A 13,321-nucleotide genomic window follows, 5' to 3' on the forward strand; every position below is an offset into this window, starting at 1 on the left:
TCTAATCTCAGATAATTAGAGCTAAACTGCAAAGTGGAAGATTGATGGAGGAATAAACAGTGGATGAAAATGAAAAAAAAAAAAAAAAAAAAAAAAACTGTTCCCCCCGGTCAGTAGGGGCGCACAGCTTCATTTCCCTTATTCGGAGTGACTTTTGGGGCTGTGAAGAAACGATCAGCATCCGCCAACGCGGAATGAGCGGTTAGCTTCCTCAGCCGAGACGGGTTAGACTTCAACACAGTTAATAATGACAACTTACAGCATTTGACTATCAAAGAGACTATCTAAAAGAGCAAATATTACTAGCTAAGGGGTTTAATCATCTGCATTGCCGACGCGAGCCTTTCATTTTCACCCTGCGGTGGTTAGAGTTAGCATTAGCAGCTAACAACCCTCTAAAGCAAAGCGTGTATTTCTCTCTCCACGAATTTAAGTGCATTTTTTGAAACTATATATGCTGGTGTAACATTTTAAAACATCTGCATTTTTATAGTCCGTCCCTTGAAATTGCGTGTGACAAAGAGAGCGCTATTTAAAAGCGAAAGAGCGTGTTAACTGAAGTTTCAGAGTCTGGGTTAGATCAAAACACCAGGATGTCTGATTTTGATGAATTCGAGAGACAGCTATCTGAAAACAAACAAGGTGAGTATAAATGTGCACCACTGCCTGTCTTGAACGGTAATCACTTGCGTAGCATCATATTATCTTAATAACTAAACATATTGATGCTTACGGTAATTTAACGCATTCAGCACTTGAAACATTTTTTTATGCTTTATAGAGGAAAATAAATCTAGAAAGCTGTAAATATGCATAAATATTTGATAATTGGTAATTGTTTATATTTACTGACAGGATACGTGTTATTTAATTTATTCTGTATTTGGTGAAACAACTCCCTTTGTTTGGATAAAAATGTGTCAAGAAAAGTTCAATGTACTTAAAGTAAACATGAAATTAAAATTATGGAATATTGCAGTGTTATAAATGATTTATCCGTGCACACCATTACTTTTTTTTTTTTTTTTTTAAATTCGTGTTCCCATGTTCCCAATCAAATTAACTTAACATCCCCCTCCCACTTGCAACGACATCGCTTTTCTGATGACGTGCTTACTGGCGCGAGGGCGGGACAACATGTCACATGAGTCCGGACCTAAATTTTTTTCTTGTTTAAGAAGCCATTTCAGATGTGTCACAACAATAGTGAAGAAAATACACTTGCAAGTTCCATTTCATCCAGATTTTAAGTCTTAATAATGTAGTACATGAATTTTAAAATAATAATAATAATAAAAAAAACCACACACCTCTACAATAACTGCTGGGAAAGTTTTATATTTGAAACCAACAGCTCAAAGCTTACTTGAATTTTTTGTGGTGGTGATTGTCCCAGAATTGATATGCCATTATAAGCTTTGAATTTGTTTTATATATAACTTATGATCATCTTGTAATTTAAGTTTTTGTATGTCTAGTCTACATTGTTGTCAGATCACCTGCCACAAGTCACACATTCTGTTAGGGCTGTAAAATCGATTAATTGCGATTAATCACATTTAACATAAGAGTATGTTTACATAATATATGTGTATTTTATATATATATATATATATATATATATATATATATATATATATATATATATATATATATATATATATATATATATATATATATATATATATATATATATATATATATGTGTGTGTAACCCTGGGTAAACTTGGGTTATTAAAGCCTGTTAATTATTGACAATAAGTTTAATCCATGAGCATTTTAATTGTAGACATTCAAGGTTGAGTTTGTTACTGTGTTTATTTTTAAGAGCGTTAACCTGTATTTAGAATCTCTGTATGCAAATATGGTTAAGCAGGACAACAACTCTCTCAAGCCAATCTGGGAGAATGACTCTGCTTAACCATATTTGCATACAGAAATTCTAAATACAGGTTGATGCTCTTAAAAATAAACACAGTAACAAACTCAACCTTGAATGTCTACAATTAAAATGCTCATGGATTAAACTTATTGTCAATTATTAACAGGCTTTAATAACCCAAGTTTACCCATGGTTATATATATTAATAAAATAATATATATACACACACACATATATTGTAAACACTGACTTTTATGTTAGATGCGATTGATCGCGATTAATCGATTTTACAGCCCTACATTCTGTATTCTGTTTGTAAATAAAAAATGAGTTGCAATAACTTTTGTTTTCCCTTTTTTAACCCCTCTCGTTTCTTCCGCACAGGTGACAGTCTAAACGGTCATGGTGGGTATCCAATAATGAGGTGCAGAAAAGCACACACAACCTGTCTCTTTCCTTTACCTCTAATCTTCCTTTTTCCCCTAGATACTCACTGTGAAACTCTACATAATAGTGTGCCAAATCTTTCATTCTGCAGCTGGAATGGGCTTTCTCTTCTTGTTCCTTCCTCTTTCCTTACTCTATGACTCGATCAGGAGTCACAAAATTTGGCCGATCTTACAAACCGATCAAAATTTGAGGAAAAAATGTCTCAACTAGCGACCAATCAGTAATCAAACTAGTAATCAATATGCGACCAAACAACAAGTATTCATATGAAAGTCGCCGCCGATGCACATGTGAACACTATACAGATTAGGCTTTTTTTTTGCTTTGTAAATTCGTGAAACAGTAGTAAAAAAATAGTAAATTGCACATCTTTATTTAAATGCATAACATGATGTGTCATTCTTGAGAAAATCCTCACTGAGTGACTTGACGTGCTGCTCGGCTAAAGCTATAGGACTTCCGTGATCCATTCACATGGAAGCTTGATCTCGGGCATGGTGGGTGGGTATAGTGGGTGGGGACGATGTGTAGAGACCAATCGGACACTGGTTTACAGCTGGAGCGCACTTGGATTGGTTTAATTAACAGGCCTTGATTTACCATGCGCCATAGAATAGGAGCGCACAGCTAAAACAGCACTGGAAGATCATCACTTATCCACCAGGATCTCATTATTTGTTACTTAATCTATGTAATTACAAATATTTTCATGCTTTATTGCGGCATTTACAAATGTAAGTAGTAGGGCTGTCAAAATGGCTGAAAAGCTAAATTCGAATTTCTTAAATAATAGCAAAATTCGAATTCTAAAGGCAAAATTTAATGTTAGATGAAAAAATTACTGTATTGTCTTAAAGGGATAGTTCACCCAAAAATGAAAATTACCCCATGATTTACTCACCCTCAAGCCATCCTAGGTGTATATGATATTCTTCTTTCAAACGAATATAATCGGAGTTATATTAAAAAATGTCCAGGCTCTTCCAAGCTTTATAATGGCAGTGAATGGCCGTTTCTGTTTTGAAGTCCATCATAGTGCATCCATCTATGATAAAGGTGCTCCACACAGCTCCGGGGGGTTATTAGAAGTCTAAAACGAATTTTTTTAAAGAGAAATGTCGGAGGAGCTTGAGTTTGTTGTCCAGCCCTGTTTTTTTTTAACCGCGAGAGGCGTCAAAGCTTACGCTACTCCTACATCCTACATCGTCAAGTGTTACTCTTTTGGCGCAAGTCAGACTTGTGTAGGCCGTCTGCCGGAAGCTAGTTATTTTAATCGATAACGTTTTAAATATGGATATTTTTCTTACACGAACGCATCGCTTCGCTTCAGAAGGCCTTTATTAACCCCCCAGAGCAGTGTGGAGCACCTTTATCATGGATGGATGCACTTTGATGGACTTCAAAACTTCAAGGTCATTCACTGCCATTATAAAGCTTGGAAGAGCCAGGATACTTTTTTAATATAACTCTGATTGTATTCGTCTGAAAGAAGAATGTCATATACACCTAGGAGAGCTTGAGGGTGAGTAAATCATGAGCTAATTTTAATTTTTGGGTGAACTATCCCTTTAAGCGATAAGCAAATCAAGCATTCCATCTTTTATTGAAATGAAATGCTCTGAGACTCACGAGTCCTCATTCTCTTTTTCTGCCATTTTTCAAAATTAACAACGCAGCCGCATCGCGCTGTACTAGATAAGCTAACGAAAATAAACCACGTCAGTTACGTCATCATGTCTTGCTCACCCTTTTGACACACCAAAAACTTTTATGCACGGTTTTTGCATTCGAATGTGCATTTCTTTTTCTTCTTTTTTCATTCTAAGAATATTCAAAATTCGAATTTTTATTTGACAGCCCTAGTAAGTAGTTCTTATGTTCAGTAAAACACTCAGATCACTTGTTTGGAGAGGTTTTTGGATTTTGATAAAAAAAAAGCCTACCATGGTTCCAAATGCCAAAACTTTCGATTGCTTTGAGATATCAACACAATTTGGCCCAGATGTAGTTGACAGGATTGTGAAAAGCCCAAACTATTTTATATGGTTATTGGTTTGTGTAAGCCCTGTTTTTAAAGACCTATTCAATGTTTATTGTAAAAATAATATTTGTTGTGGTTATATATTTGATTCTCAATTAAAACAATATACAACATCACTGTAAACAGTATAACCAAGGCAACATCTGTGGCATTACTTTTAGCTGGAAAAAAAAAAAGTTTTAGAGAGTCAATAGAGAGCGTACATATCACTTATATAAAGCTTGAATGATCGGTATCGGCCGATCATGATGACAAGAAATGGGTTGTCGGTATCAGCTGCAAAAATCCTGTTAGGAGCATCCCTACTGGTTTGCTTCAGGAGCCTGTGGCTTTGTCTCATTTTTTGGGATGCTCATATTTTTCATTTCTTTCTTCTGTCTCAGAGCGGGACAAAGAGAACCGGCACCGGCGCCGCAGCCCCTCACGCAGCCGCAGTCGAGAGAGGAAGAGGAGGAGCAGAGAGAGAAGAAGCCGGGAACGCCGCAGCGACAGCAAGGACCGCCGCCATAGACGCAGGTGCGAGAGGGAATGTTGTGACGTTATTGTCATCATTGTTCAAGGCTCAACAATAAAGAGGGTGCAGAGTGAGAGCTTTGGGCCAGTTGATGTACATGCATATTTAAATATCTGATTTTTCTGCAAGCTATTCTTATTGTTGAGCCCTGTTGAAATAGATGTTGCTATTACAATACGAGTCAATTCATGCCCTTTTAATTATGCTTGTTGATTTACGCAGTTTAAGCTGAATTTAGTCCGTTTTAAGTGCACTGTAATCAAGAATAAGGCAGGATGCACGGTAAAATCATTAGTCTTGCTCTTAAACCTCATTCAGTTTATGTACTGTGGTTTAAGCTACTGTAAAGTAGCTACATGTCAAACCCTGTTCTTAAATGTCATTTCAGTGATCAAATTCAGAACCATCCCCAAGAAAACGTCAGGTAATACTGCAGATTGGCTGGCCCAGTTTTTCCATTTGTTTACATCTTACAAATCCATCTGACTAGTGTTTTGACATTGAAGGAGTTTGTGAGATGAATTAATACTTATTTCTGCGTTATAATCCTTGTCTTTATGTGTGGAGTTGTTACGCTAGGTAAAATATTTTTAATTGGTGCCAACTGTAACAGTCACAGATTATTATTCTTATTTCGCAATTTCTTTATTGCAATTTTAATTGTACTATTCTTTTGGATTTAAAGGAATAATTTAACTAAATGACTTGGCTCTTTTAGATAAAAAAAAAAAAAAGAAAAGTAATCATTGTTGAATATGTGATATACCAGTTAGATAAAAATGAATTCACTTCGGTTCTTTTCTTTTTCTCTCTGCCTTTCTGTAAATCAGCCGTTCACCTCCACGGGAGAAAAAGAAGAAAATTAAGAAGTACTGGGATGTACCGCCTCCTGGCTTTGAGCATATTACACCCATGCAGTACAAGGCAATGCAAGGTGAGCGACATGGCTTAAAAGACTACCCTGTGTCCCAGTCATTGTACTCACTAAGTAGGGGTGGGTGATAAACCGGTTGAAATGGTGCACAGAAATGTGTAGAAATTTTAATAGCCCAATCAATGACTCTTCAAATAAAAATGCTTAAATTCATTATTTGTCAGTAGGGTTTTTTTTATATTTTTCCATAAAATTAATATATCATGCTGTACAGTAGTGGTCAAAAGTGATGTCCAGAGGAGATACAAGTTTGATTTAAACGATTAAAATATGAGGAATATATATTTTTTTTTAAATCTAAGAAAACACACTTGGTTAAGGTATTTATCTGACAAAATGATTTGGCAGAAAAGGCAAACTACAGGTTTTATTTTATGCATAGAAAATCAAAAAGCTCACAGGAAAAAGCATATATTGATTAAAAAAAAAAAGTGTTGGTTCTCTTGTTTTTGCATGTTCATAATATCTTTGACAGCCTGGCCAATTTGTTATGTTTCATTGCGTTATCACAAATAAAACAATTTGACTCCAAGCCCAGCTACATAATATGGTTACAAAATCTTTAACACATTTTTAATAAATAAAGGGTGAAGATGTAATTTTTCCTTGGCTGGACATCACTTTTGGCCACTATATACTTTTGGTATAGTATCAACTAAATATTTTTATGATTTTGTTTTGTTTTTTGCTCATATCGCCCACCGCAATCAACTGTTATTTATTCTCTTCCTCTTTCTTTGTCTGGCTTTAATTTATTTTTATTTTTTTGGTTCAGGCATTTACAGACATCTCCTGATAATAACAATGTAATGTTATTTAATAATTCATATTCTGTTGTTGATGCAATTATTCTGTCTTTCTCTTCCTCAGCTGCTGGTCAGATCCCTGCCACCGCTTTGCTGCCCACCATGACGCCAGACGGCCTGGCAGTAACGCCGACCCCGGTGCCCGTAGTGGGCAGTCAGATGACTCGCCAGGCTCGCAGACTTTACGTTGGCAACATCCCATTTGGCATCACAGAGGTGTTGAATGAACACTATTCACACACTAGAATTACTCTGCAGGGTTTTAGAGAACAAATCCACACAGAACACTGGCACAATTAGATGTATTCTGCAGAAGCATATTGAATATTTAATTGTACATGCTCGTTTCCCCTATCTTCACATTTCTGAGAAACACTGTTGATATTTGAATCAACCCAAACAAACTCACCCCTCCCCTCATTGCTCCACCGCCAAAATGCACAAACACACAATGCAAAAGTGGATCATAGTTTATCATAGCTGAAGAGAAACAAAATAATGCTTCCCGGAAAAAAAACCCGGTGAAAATGACGAACAAACGACTAGAAAGAATAAAAAAATTAATAAAAAGAGTATAAACAAGCAAGATTTGGTTGTTTGTCGCCAGCAGCACAGCAGCTCCAGACAAACAATGACACTCAACACTGTCCTGTTACTATAGGTAACATTGCAACAACACCATATCTTTGATCTGTGAAACATGTTACTCACATGTGGAGCAGAACCTACGCAACCTCTGCATCTGTTTTCAGGCCTTCCCGCTTCGTTTTTTTCCAGCGCTGGAAAGCTTTTCTAATATTAACGCGGTGCCTAAAGCTCTTGCCTTATCATAACCCTTCTTTTTCCTGTGATAGTCCTCTGTGCTTTTATCTTTTGTAATGTCTCTCAGCCATCTCTCTTTCTACAGTCTATCTTCAAATCTCACTCTTGGACACGACAGTGTGTTGTGGTGTTCGGTCCGATTCACTTTCAACAGCGTTTCTAAGAAATCACTTACTGCATTTAAAAAAAAACACTAATAAATAATTAACAGTGTTAAATACAATCTTTAGCAAATCGTAAAATGAATCAAAAACAATTTCATACTGTGCATAATGTGCTGCCTAAAAAAACCATAAAAGTATACACTTAAATATCTGCCATTTTATAGGTTATTGTTCATAACATTAAAAATGATCTCTATCTTATTATCTGTGCATCCTTTTTTTTTTTTAAACGCATGAATGTCTTTGCATTATATAACGCCCTTCTTCCTCAGGAATCCATGATGGACTTCTTCAATGCCCAGATGAGACTCGGTGGTCTGACTCAGGCCCCAGGAAACCCTGTTCTTGCCGTCCAGATTAACCAGGACAAGAACTTTGCTTTCCTTGAGGTGGGTAACACCTGTACACACTGACTTATATTGCCTATGAATTGACAAGCTTGGTTCTTTACAATTTTCATCCTATTAATTCTTCAGTTCCGATCAGTGGATGAGACCACACAGGCCATGGCGTTTGATGGCATCATCTTCCAGGGGCAGAGTTTAAAGATTCGCCGGCCACACGATTATCAGCCATTACCTGGCATGAGCGAGAACCCCAGCGTATATGTGCCGGGTATGACCACTTTACAGTTCCCTCTTTGCTCAGATCTCAAACTACAACAAACTTGACATGTTCCTTTTGTTCTTTTAATTACAAATGGATGATTTCAGCATACATTTGTATTACATTCTCAGTTCTCAGGTGAATGTATTTTGTTTAAACCTAAGAAAATGAGTCTGTTACAACCTTATGATTGTAGTCTATCGGTCTATTATTCTCTTCCTTTTCTTCTGCCAGTCAATTGACTGTTTAAGGAATGTTTTCCATCTGCTCCACAGGTGTGGTGTCCACTGTTGTACCAGACTCTATTCACAAGCTTTTCATTGGAGGTTTGCCCAACTATCTCAACGACGACCAGGTTGGTTACAATTGGTTTCTGGTAGAAAGTCTATATAACTCATATAAGAGCCTCATGTGCCATGAAAACATACTGCTCCCTTTTACTGGAACTAACAAAAAAGAACAACATTTATTGCAAGAAAGTCATAGTGAAATAATGAGCTAGTAGGACAGATTGTATTATTCATAAACACTAAAAGCTAACAGTAATGTATTGTAAGGTTTGCCCAGCTTTGTGCTTGTCTTGGCTGCATGTGGCTCTTCATTCTCTGCATATCCTTCCCAACATGAGAAATGAGCAGTTGAAGTTGATTTTTTTAAAAAGTCCTTGATTATTTCTATTTCAGGACAGATTGTTTGAACACCAGGTAATATATGCATATTTGACACACGAGCAAACTCACAGCAAAAAAGGTGGAAATTGGTCAGGGAATAGCTGAAATGTTTTTGGCACAAAAAACTTTAATAACATTATGAGTGGATCTCGGGGGAAATTAAAGTCCCCCTGTAGTCAATAATTTGATCCCTTAAAACTCATTTTTGATCACCAAAATTACATATTTAAAAGTTTTTTTTTAAAACCTTAGAATAGCTTGATTGTAACTCTACACCCTTGCCTCATTTAGTATACGCAGTTCTTTAAAAATGCAAATTAGCCCTGGCTTTACTCACTCACACCTGCTCAGAGATCCACTCGTTGACGATCACACGTTGTCGTGATTGGTTACAAGGTAGTTTGTGACGTCAGAAACACCAGTGATTTCATACCGCGTTTGAGACCGTCTTTGGTTCACTGCGGTTTTAAAGAGAAAATACTCAGCAATGGTGTTGACTTATGAATTTGCACATGATTTGTCTTAAAGCATATTAAAAACACCACATAGGCATATAAACAACATTTAAAAACTTGAATTTTACCACAGGGGGACTTTAAATGTTTAAATGTAATGCTTTTATTTGTTTGTTTGTTTTACCTTTTTCCTGCTTATGTTAGATGCAATGTAAATCCTGAATTTCTTTCTTCGTGTATTCAGGTTAAAGAGTTGTTAACCTCTTTTGGACCTCTCAAAGCCTTCAATTTGGTTAAGGACAGCGCTACCGGCCTCTCAAAGGGCTATGCTTTCTGTGAATATGTGGATGTTAACATCAATGATCAGGTGAGTTGGCATGGTTAGTGCTTCACTGTGTCCATGGATTTGAACATGTTTAGCCCATATGCTAAGATGAAGTCAATCTGTTGATGTTTCTTCCAGGCTATTGCAGGATTGAATGGTATGCAGTTAGCAGATAAGAAGCTGCTGGTTCAGAGGGCAAGTGTAGGGGCCAAGAATGCCACAATGGTAAGAATCAAGTTTAACGTGAAATTCACTCATTTGAAGACATTTTATACAAATAAGACCTCGTGACATTTTTGTGGTTAAAGCATTGTACATGTTTTTTCTTATTACACTACTGTACAAAAGTTTGGGTTTGGTTAAATTGTTAATATTTGTATGATTTTGAACGTCTCTTATGCTCACCAAAGATGCATACATTTGAGCAAAAATACTGTAAAAACAGTAATATATATTTTTTTATATTCTAATTTTAAATGGCCTGTTTTCTATTTTAATATATTTCAAATTGTAATCTATTCCTGTGATATTCATTACTCATAATTTCACATAATCCTTCAGATATAATTTTAATAAGCTGATTTGCTGCTCAAGAAACATTTCTTATCGTCAATGTTGAAAACCGAAGTGCCGTGTAATATTTTTGTGAAAACTCTACTTTTTTGATTAATAGAAAGTTCAAAAGAACAGCATTTAATTGTTTGTGACATTAAAAATGTCTTAAGTATTAATTTTCTTCAAAAAATAACTGACCCCAAACATTTGAATGGTAGTGCATATGTTCTTGGTCTCATCTGTGCATGTTCCAAAAAACCCAAAACAAGTGTATTTCAAAATGTGTGCAGCACTGATGCATAAGTTTATTTAAAATAGGATAAATTGATTCTCAAGCCGTCTTTCTTTTATTTATCTTTCACTAACCCTCTGCAGACGAGTATAAATGAGACTCCGGTGACGTTGCAAGTACCGGGGATGATGGCAAACTCCATGATGCAGATGGGCGGCATCCCTACCGAGGTCCTGTGCCTGATGAACATGGTGGCTCCAGAGGAGCTCCTGGACGACGAGGAGTACGAGGAGATAGTGGAGGACGTCAAGGAGGAGTGCTCCAAATATGGCCAGGTCAAGAGCATAGAGATTCCTCGGCCTGTTGATGGCCTTGATATCCCTGGAACCGGCAAGGTAAGCCTTACCAAACCAGCTCAAGTGAAGCATGGGGGACCATGGGTTTGGGCTGTTTTTCAGTCCTTTTACGTAGGTGCTGATTAAAGTACTTTGACTCTGAACCCTCCAGCAATGAACATCTGGTAGTGCTACACAAACCATCCCACAATCTGTTTTATTTTTCCAGATCTTTGTGGAGTTCACATCCGTTTACGACTCCCAGAAAGCCATGCAGGGCTTAACGGGAAGGAAGTTCGCCAACAGAGTGGTGGTGACCAAGTACTGCGATCCAGATGCCTACCACCGCCGAGACTTCTGGTAGAGGAAGAGAGTGAGAAAAATGTGATGGAGTCCAGCTTTGCGATAACAGCTCGTATAAAAAGAGAGAAATTGAGGCAGAGATGACAGGGGGAACATTTTTTTAGTTTGTTTATGGTTAAAAAAAGCCAAAAGGTGAATGTTGTGTTTTTTTGTTTTTTTTTTTGTTTTTTTGAGGCTTAAATTAAAAGATGATTTGTGAGCAATTATGGGAGGGTTTCTGCTTTTGTTTGTATTTTAAGATTATTAGCGGGAGATATTCTGTTATACTGATTATACTTATTCTGTTAATAAAATTGTTACTATTTTTTAATTGTACACTGAAACAAATGATGTAAAATCGTGATTGTTGACCATCAGAGAAGATGAAAGAACCCAACCAAACGCGGAGATTTGTTCATAATTGCTGGATGTTTCAAATGAAGACGTCATCTTTCGGTCCCTTACCTTGTTTTTATCTCTTTTTATTCCTCATTTGAATCGTATCCCTTCTCAGAAGTCATTTGTCTTCTCTGTTGGCCAGCTCACCACATCTCCCTCCCATTTTGTAGCTTTTTGCAGTTCATATCTCCAGGTATTAGATCTTGTTTTTGTCTGTTTTGTTCTTACACTTACTGGGTCTCTTCCATACATATCACCAAACGATTAGATGGTGATGACATTTGTCCAACGTGGCACCTTTTCTGTTTCTGTACGTGTGATGTCTTTTTTTTTTTCCTCTCAGTATAATAGGCCACTTTTGATAATAAAACTCTTGGAAGTATGAGCCGTTGTCAATCTGTCCGTCTGGTTGTCAATTGGTTTGAAAGACGCCGCATGCTTCTCTGTTAAGAAGCAATATGTAGCATTTTTGTACTTTGTGGCTGATCAGATGGCTAGTCTCTAAACAAAACTGGTATTTTCTTTATCTTCAGGGCTGAATATACATCTTTATTCCCTCTGCACATCTAGATGACTTATTTTGAACATTTTTGTTGCTTATTGCTTCTTATATTACAGCACAACTATCAGGCTTGTATATCTACTGATTTATTCAAATAGTGCTAGGAACATCTTTAGTGCTACAAACGCTAATACCTGAAATCAGTAGATTTAAAATTAAACATTCATGTGCCGCAAGTGTCTAGAATCAATGACAGATTTCCGAATGTTTCCCATTTAAGGACTATTTAGTGTGAAGTTAATTTGGGAAGGTCATTTCTTCATTATAGTCTTTTAGCTTCTGTTACAGAAGATCAGATTGAACTGGGATGTATTGCGATGCCGTGGATGAACTGATAGTTGTGTTGAACTGGTTTTATGAGGTCTTTTTGTCAATACGAACCAAAGTTAATCGCTTATTTCTCCTCTTTCTCTGTCAAATTAAAGACTTTATCACTGCCGTGCAGCAACACGCTGCAAACTATTTTCTATTGGTGTGTTCTGATTAAAACCAGTTTTTATGCTGTTGTCTAGTTCAAATCTAGTCTAATCATGTTCATTGTGGTTTGAACATCGAGATGTGTGGTAACAAACACTGTAAGACTCATGGTTGATAGAAAAACGAATAGGCCTGTTGTGTGTTTTCGTGTCGACTCGGTCAGTTGTTCATAATGTGTTTCCATCTCATTCTCTGTCCATTGAATACTTTGGTAATGTCTTGATTTTCTTATGTAAACAGTAGTAAAATGCTTTTACAACAATCAACAGTCTTTTAATGGAATGGTTTTTAAAGATGCTTTTCTTATGCATTTAAAAAAAAAAAAACAGCATCTTGTTTGAGAAAGTTGATTTCAAATGATTTAAAAATAACAGCAGAGCATAAATCATTGGCAAATGAAAGTGCACTGGATTGTCCATATAAATATCACTTAAAAAGTTTTTTTATTGGCTTGTCTTATTTTATCCCTCAATAATACTCTATCAAGAACTTGAAGAGTTTATTTTATTATTATTTATATACTAACATGGTATTTATTAATATTTTGATTTAATTTATACTATTTTCAGGTTTCATTATTTTAATTTGTTTAATTTCCATATTAAATTAAAATTAAAGTTTATTTATATATAGCTTTATTTTTTATTTCCCTCGTAGAAAAGATATTGTCTCAAAGGGACCTTGTTAAATAAAATACAATTTAAAAAGATGTTAAAATAAAAACATAAAATCATTTCAAACCATCTTCA

The 13,321-nt window shown here is 36.1% G+C and overlaps 2 protein-coding genes across 7 annotated transcripts in view; one reads left to right on the top strand and one right to left on the bottom strand.

The window, feature by feature from the left end:
* Positions 1–13,321, bottom strand: part of LOC307163494 (formyl peptide receptor 2-like) — a 322,109-nt gene that overhangs the window by 160,640 nt on the left and 148,148 nt on the right. The gene's annotated exons all lie outside the window — the stretch shown is intronic.
* Positions 150–11,918, top strand: u2af2b (U2 small nuclear RNA auxiliary factor 2b). Of its 5 annotated transcripts, XM_079877976.1 has the most exons (14): positions 436–642; positions 2,267–2,287; positions 4,757–4,889; positions 5,276–5,311; positions 5,718–5,821; positions 6,692–6,843; positions 7,886–8,002; positions 8,090–8,228; positions 8,495–8,574; positions 8,903–8,923; positions 9,590–9,712; positions 9,809–9,895; positions 10,601–10,852; positions 11,022–11,918. In XM_079877976.1, exons 1-14 carry the CDS (start codon positions 594–596, stop codon positions 11,154–11,156), a joined length of 1,449 nt encoding a protein of 482 aa, XP_079734102.1. In that variant the 5' UTR covers positions 436–593; the 3' UTR covers positions 11,157–11,918. The 5 variants fall into 5 exon arrangements, with proteins under 5 accessions (XP_079734104.1, XP_079734102.1, XP_079734103.1 ...); XM_079877977.1 differs by lacking the exon at positions 8,903–8,923; XM_079877978.1 differs by lacking the exons at positions 2,267–2,287; positions 8,903–8,923 and having other exon boundaries at positions 150–642.

The sequence above is a fragment of the Squalius cephalus genome, assembly GCF_949319135.1.
Source record: "Squalius cephalus genome assembly, chromosome: 8".
Lineage (NCBI taxonomy): Eukaryota > Metazoa > Chordata > Actinopteri > Cypriniformes > Leuciscidae > Squalius > Squalius cephalus.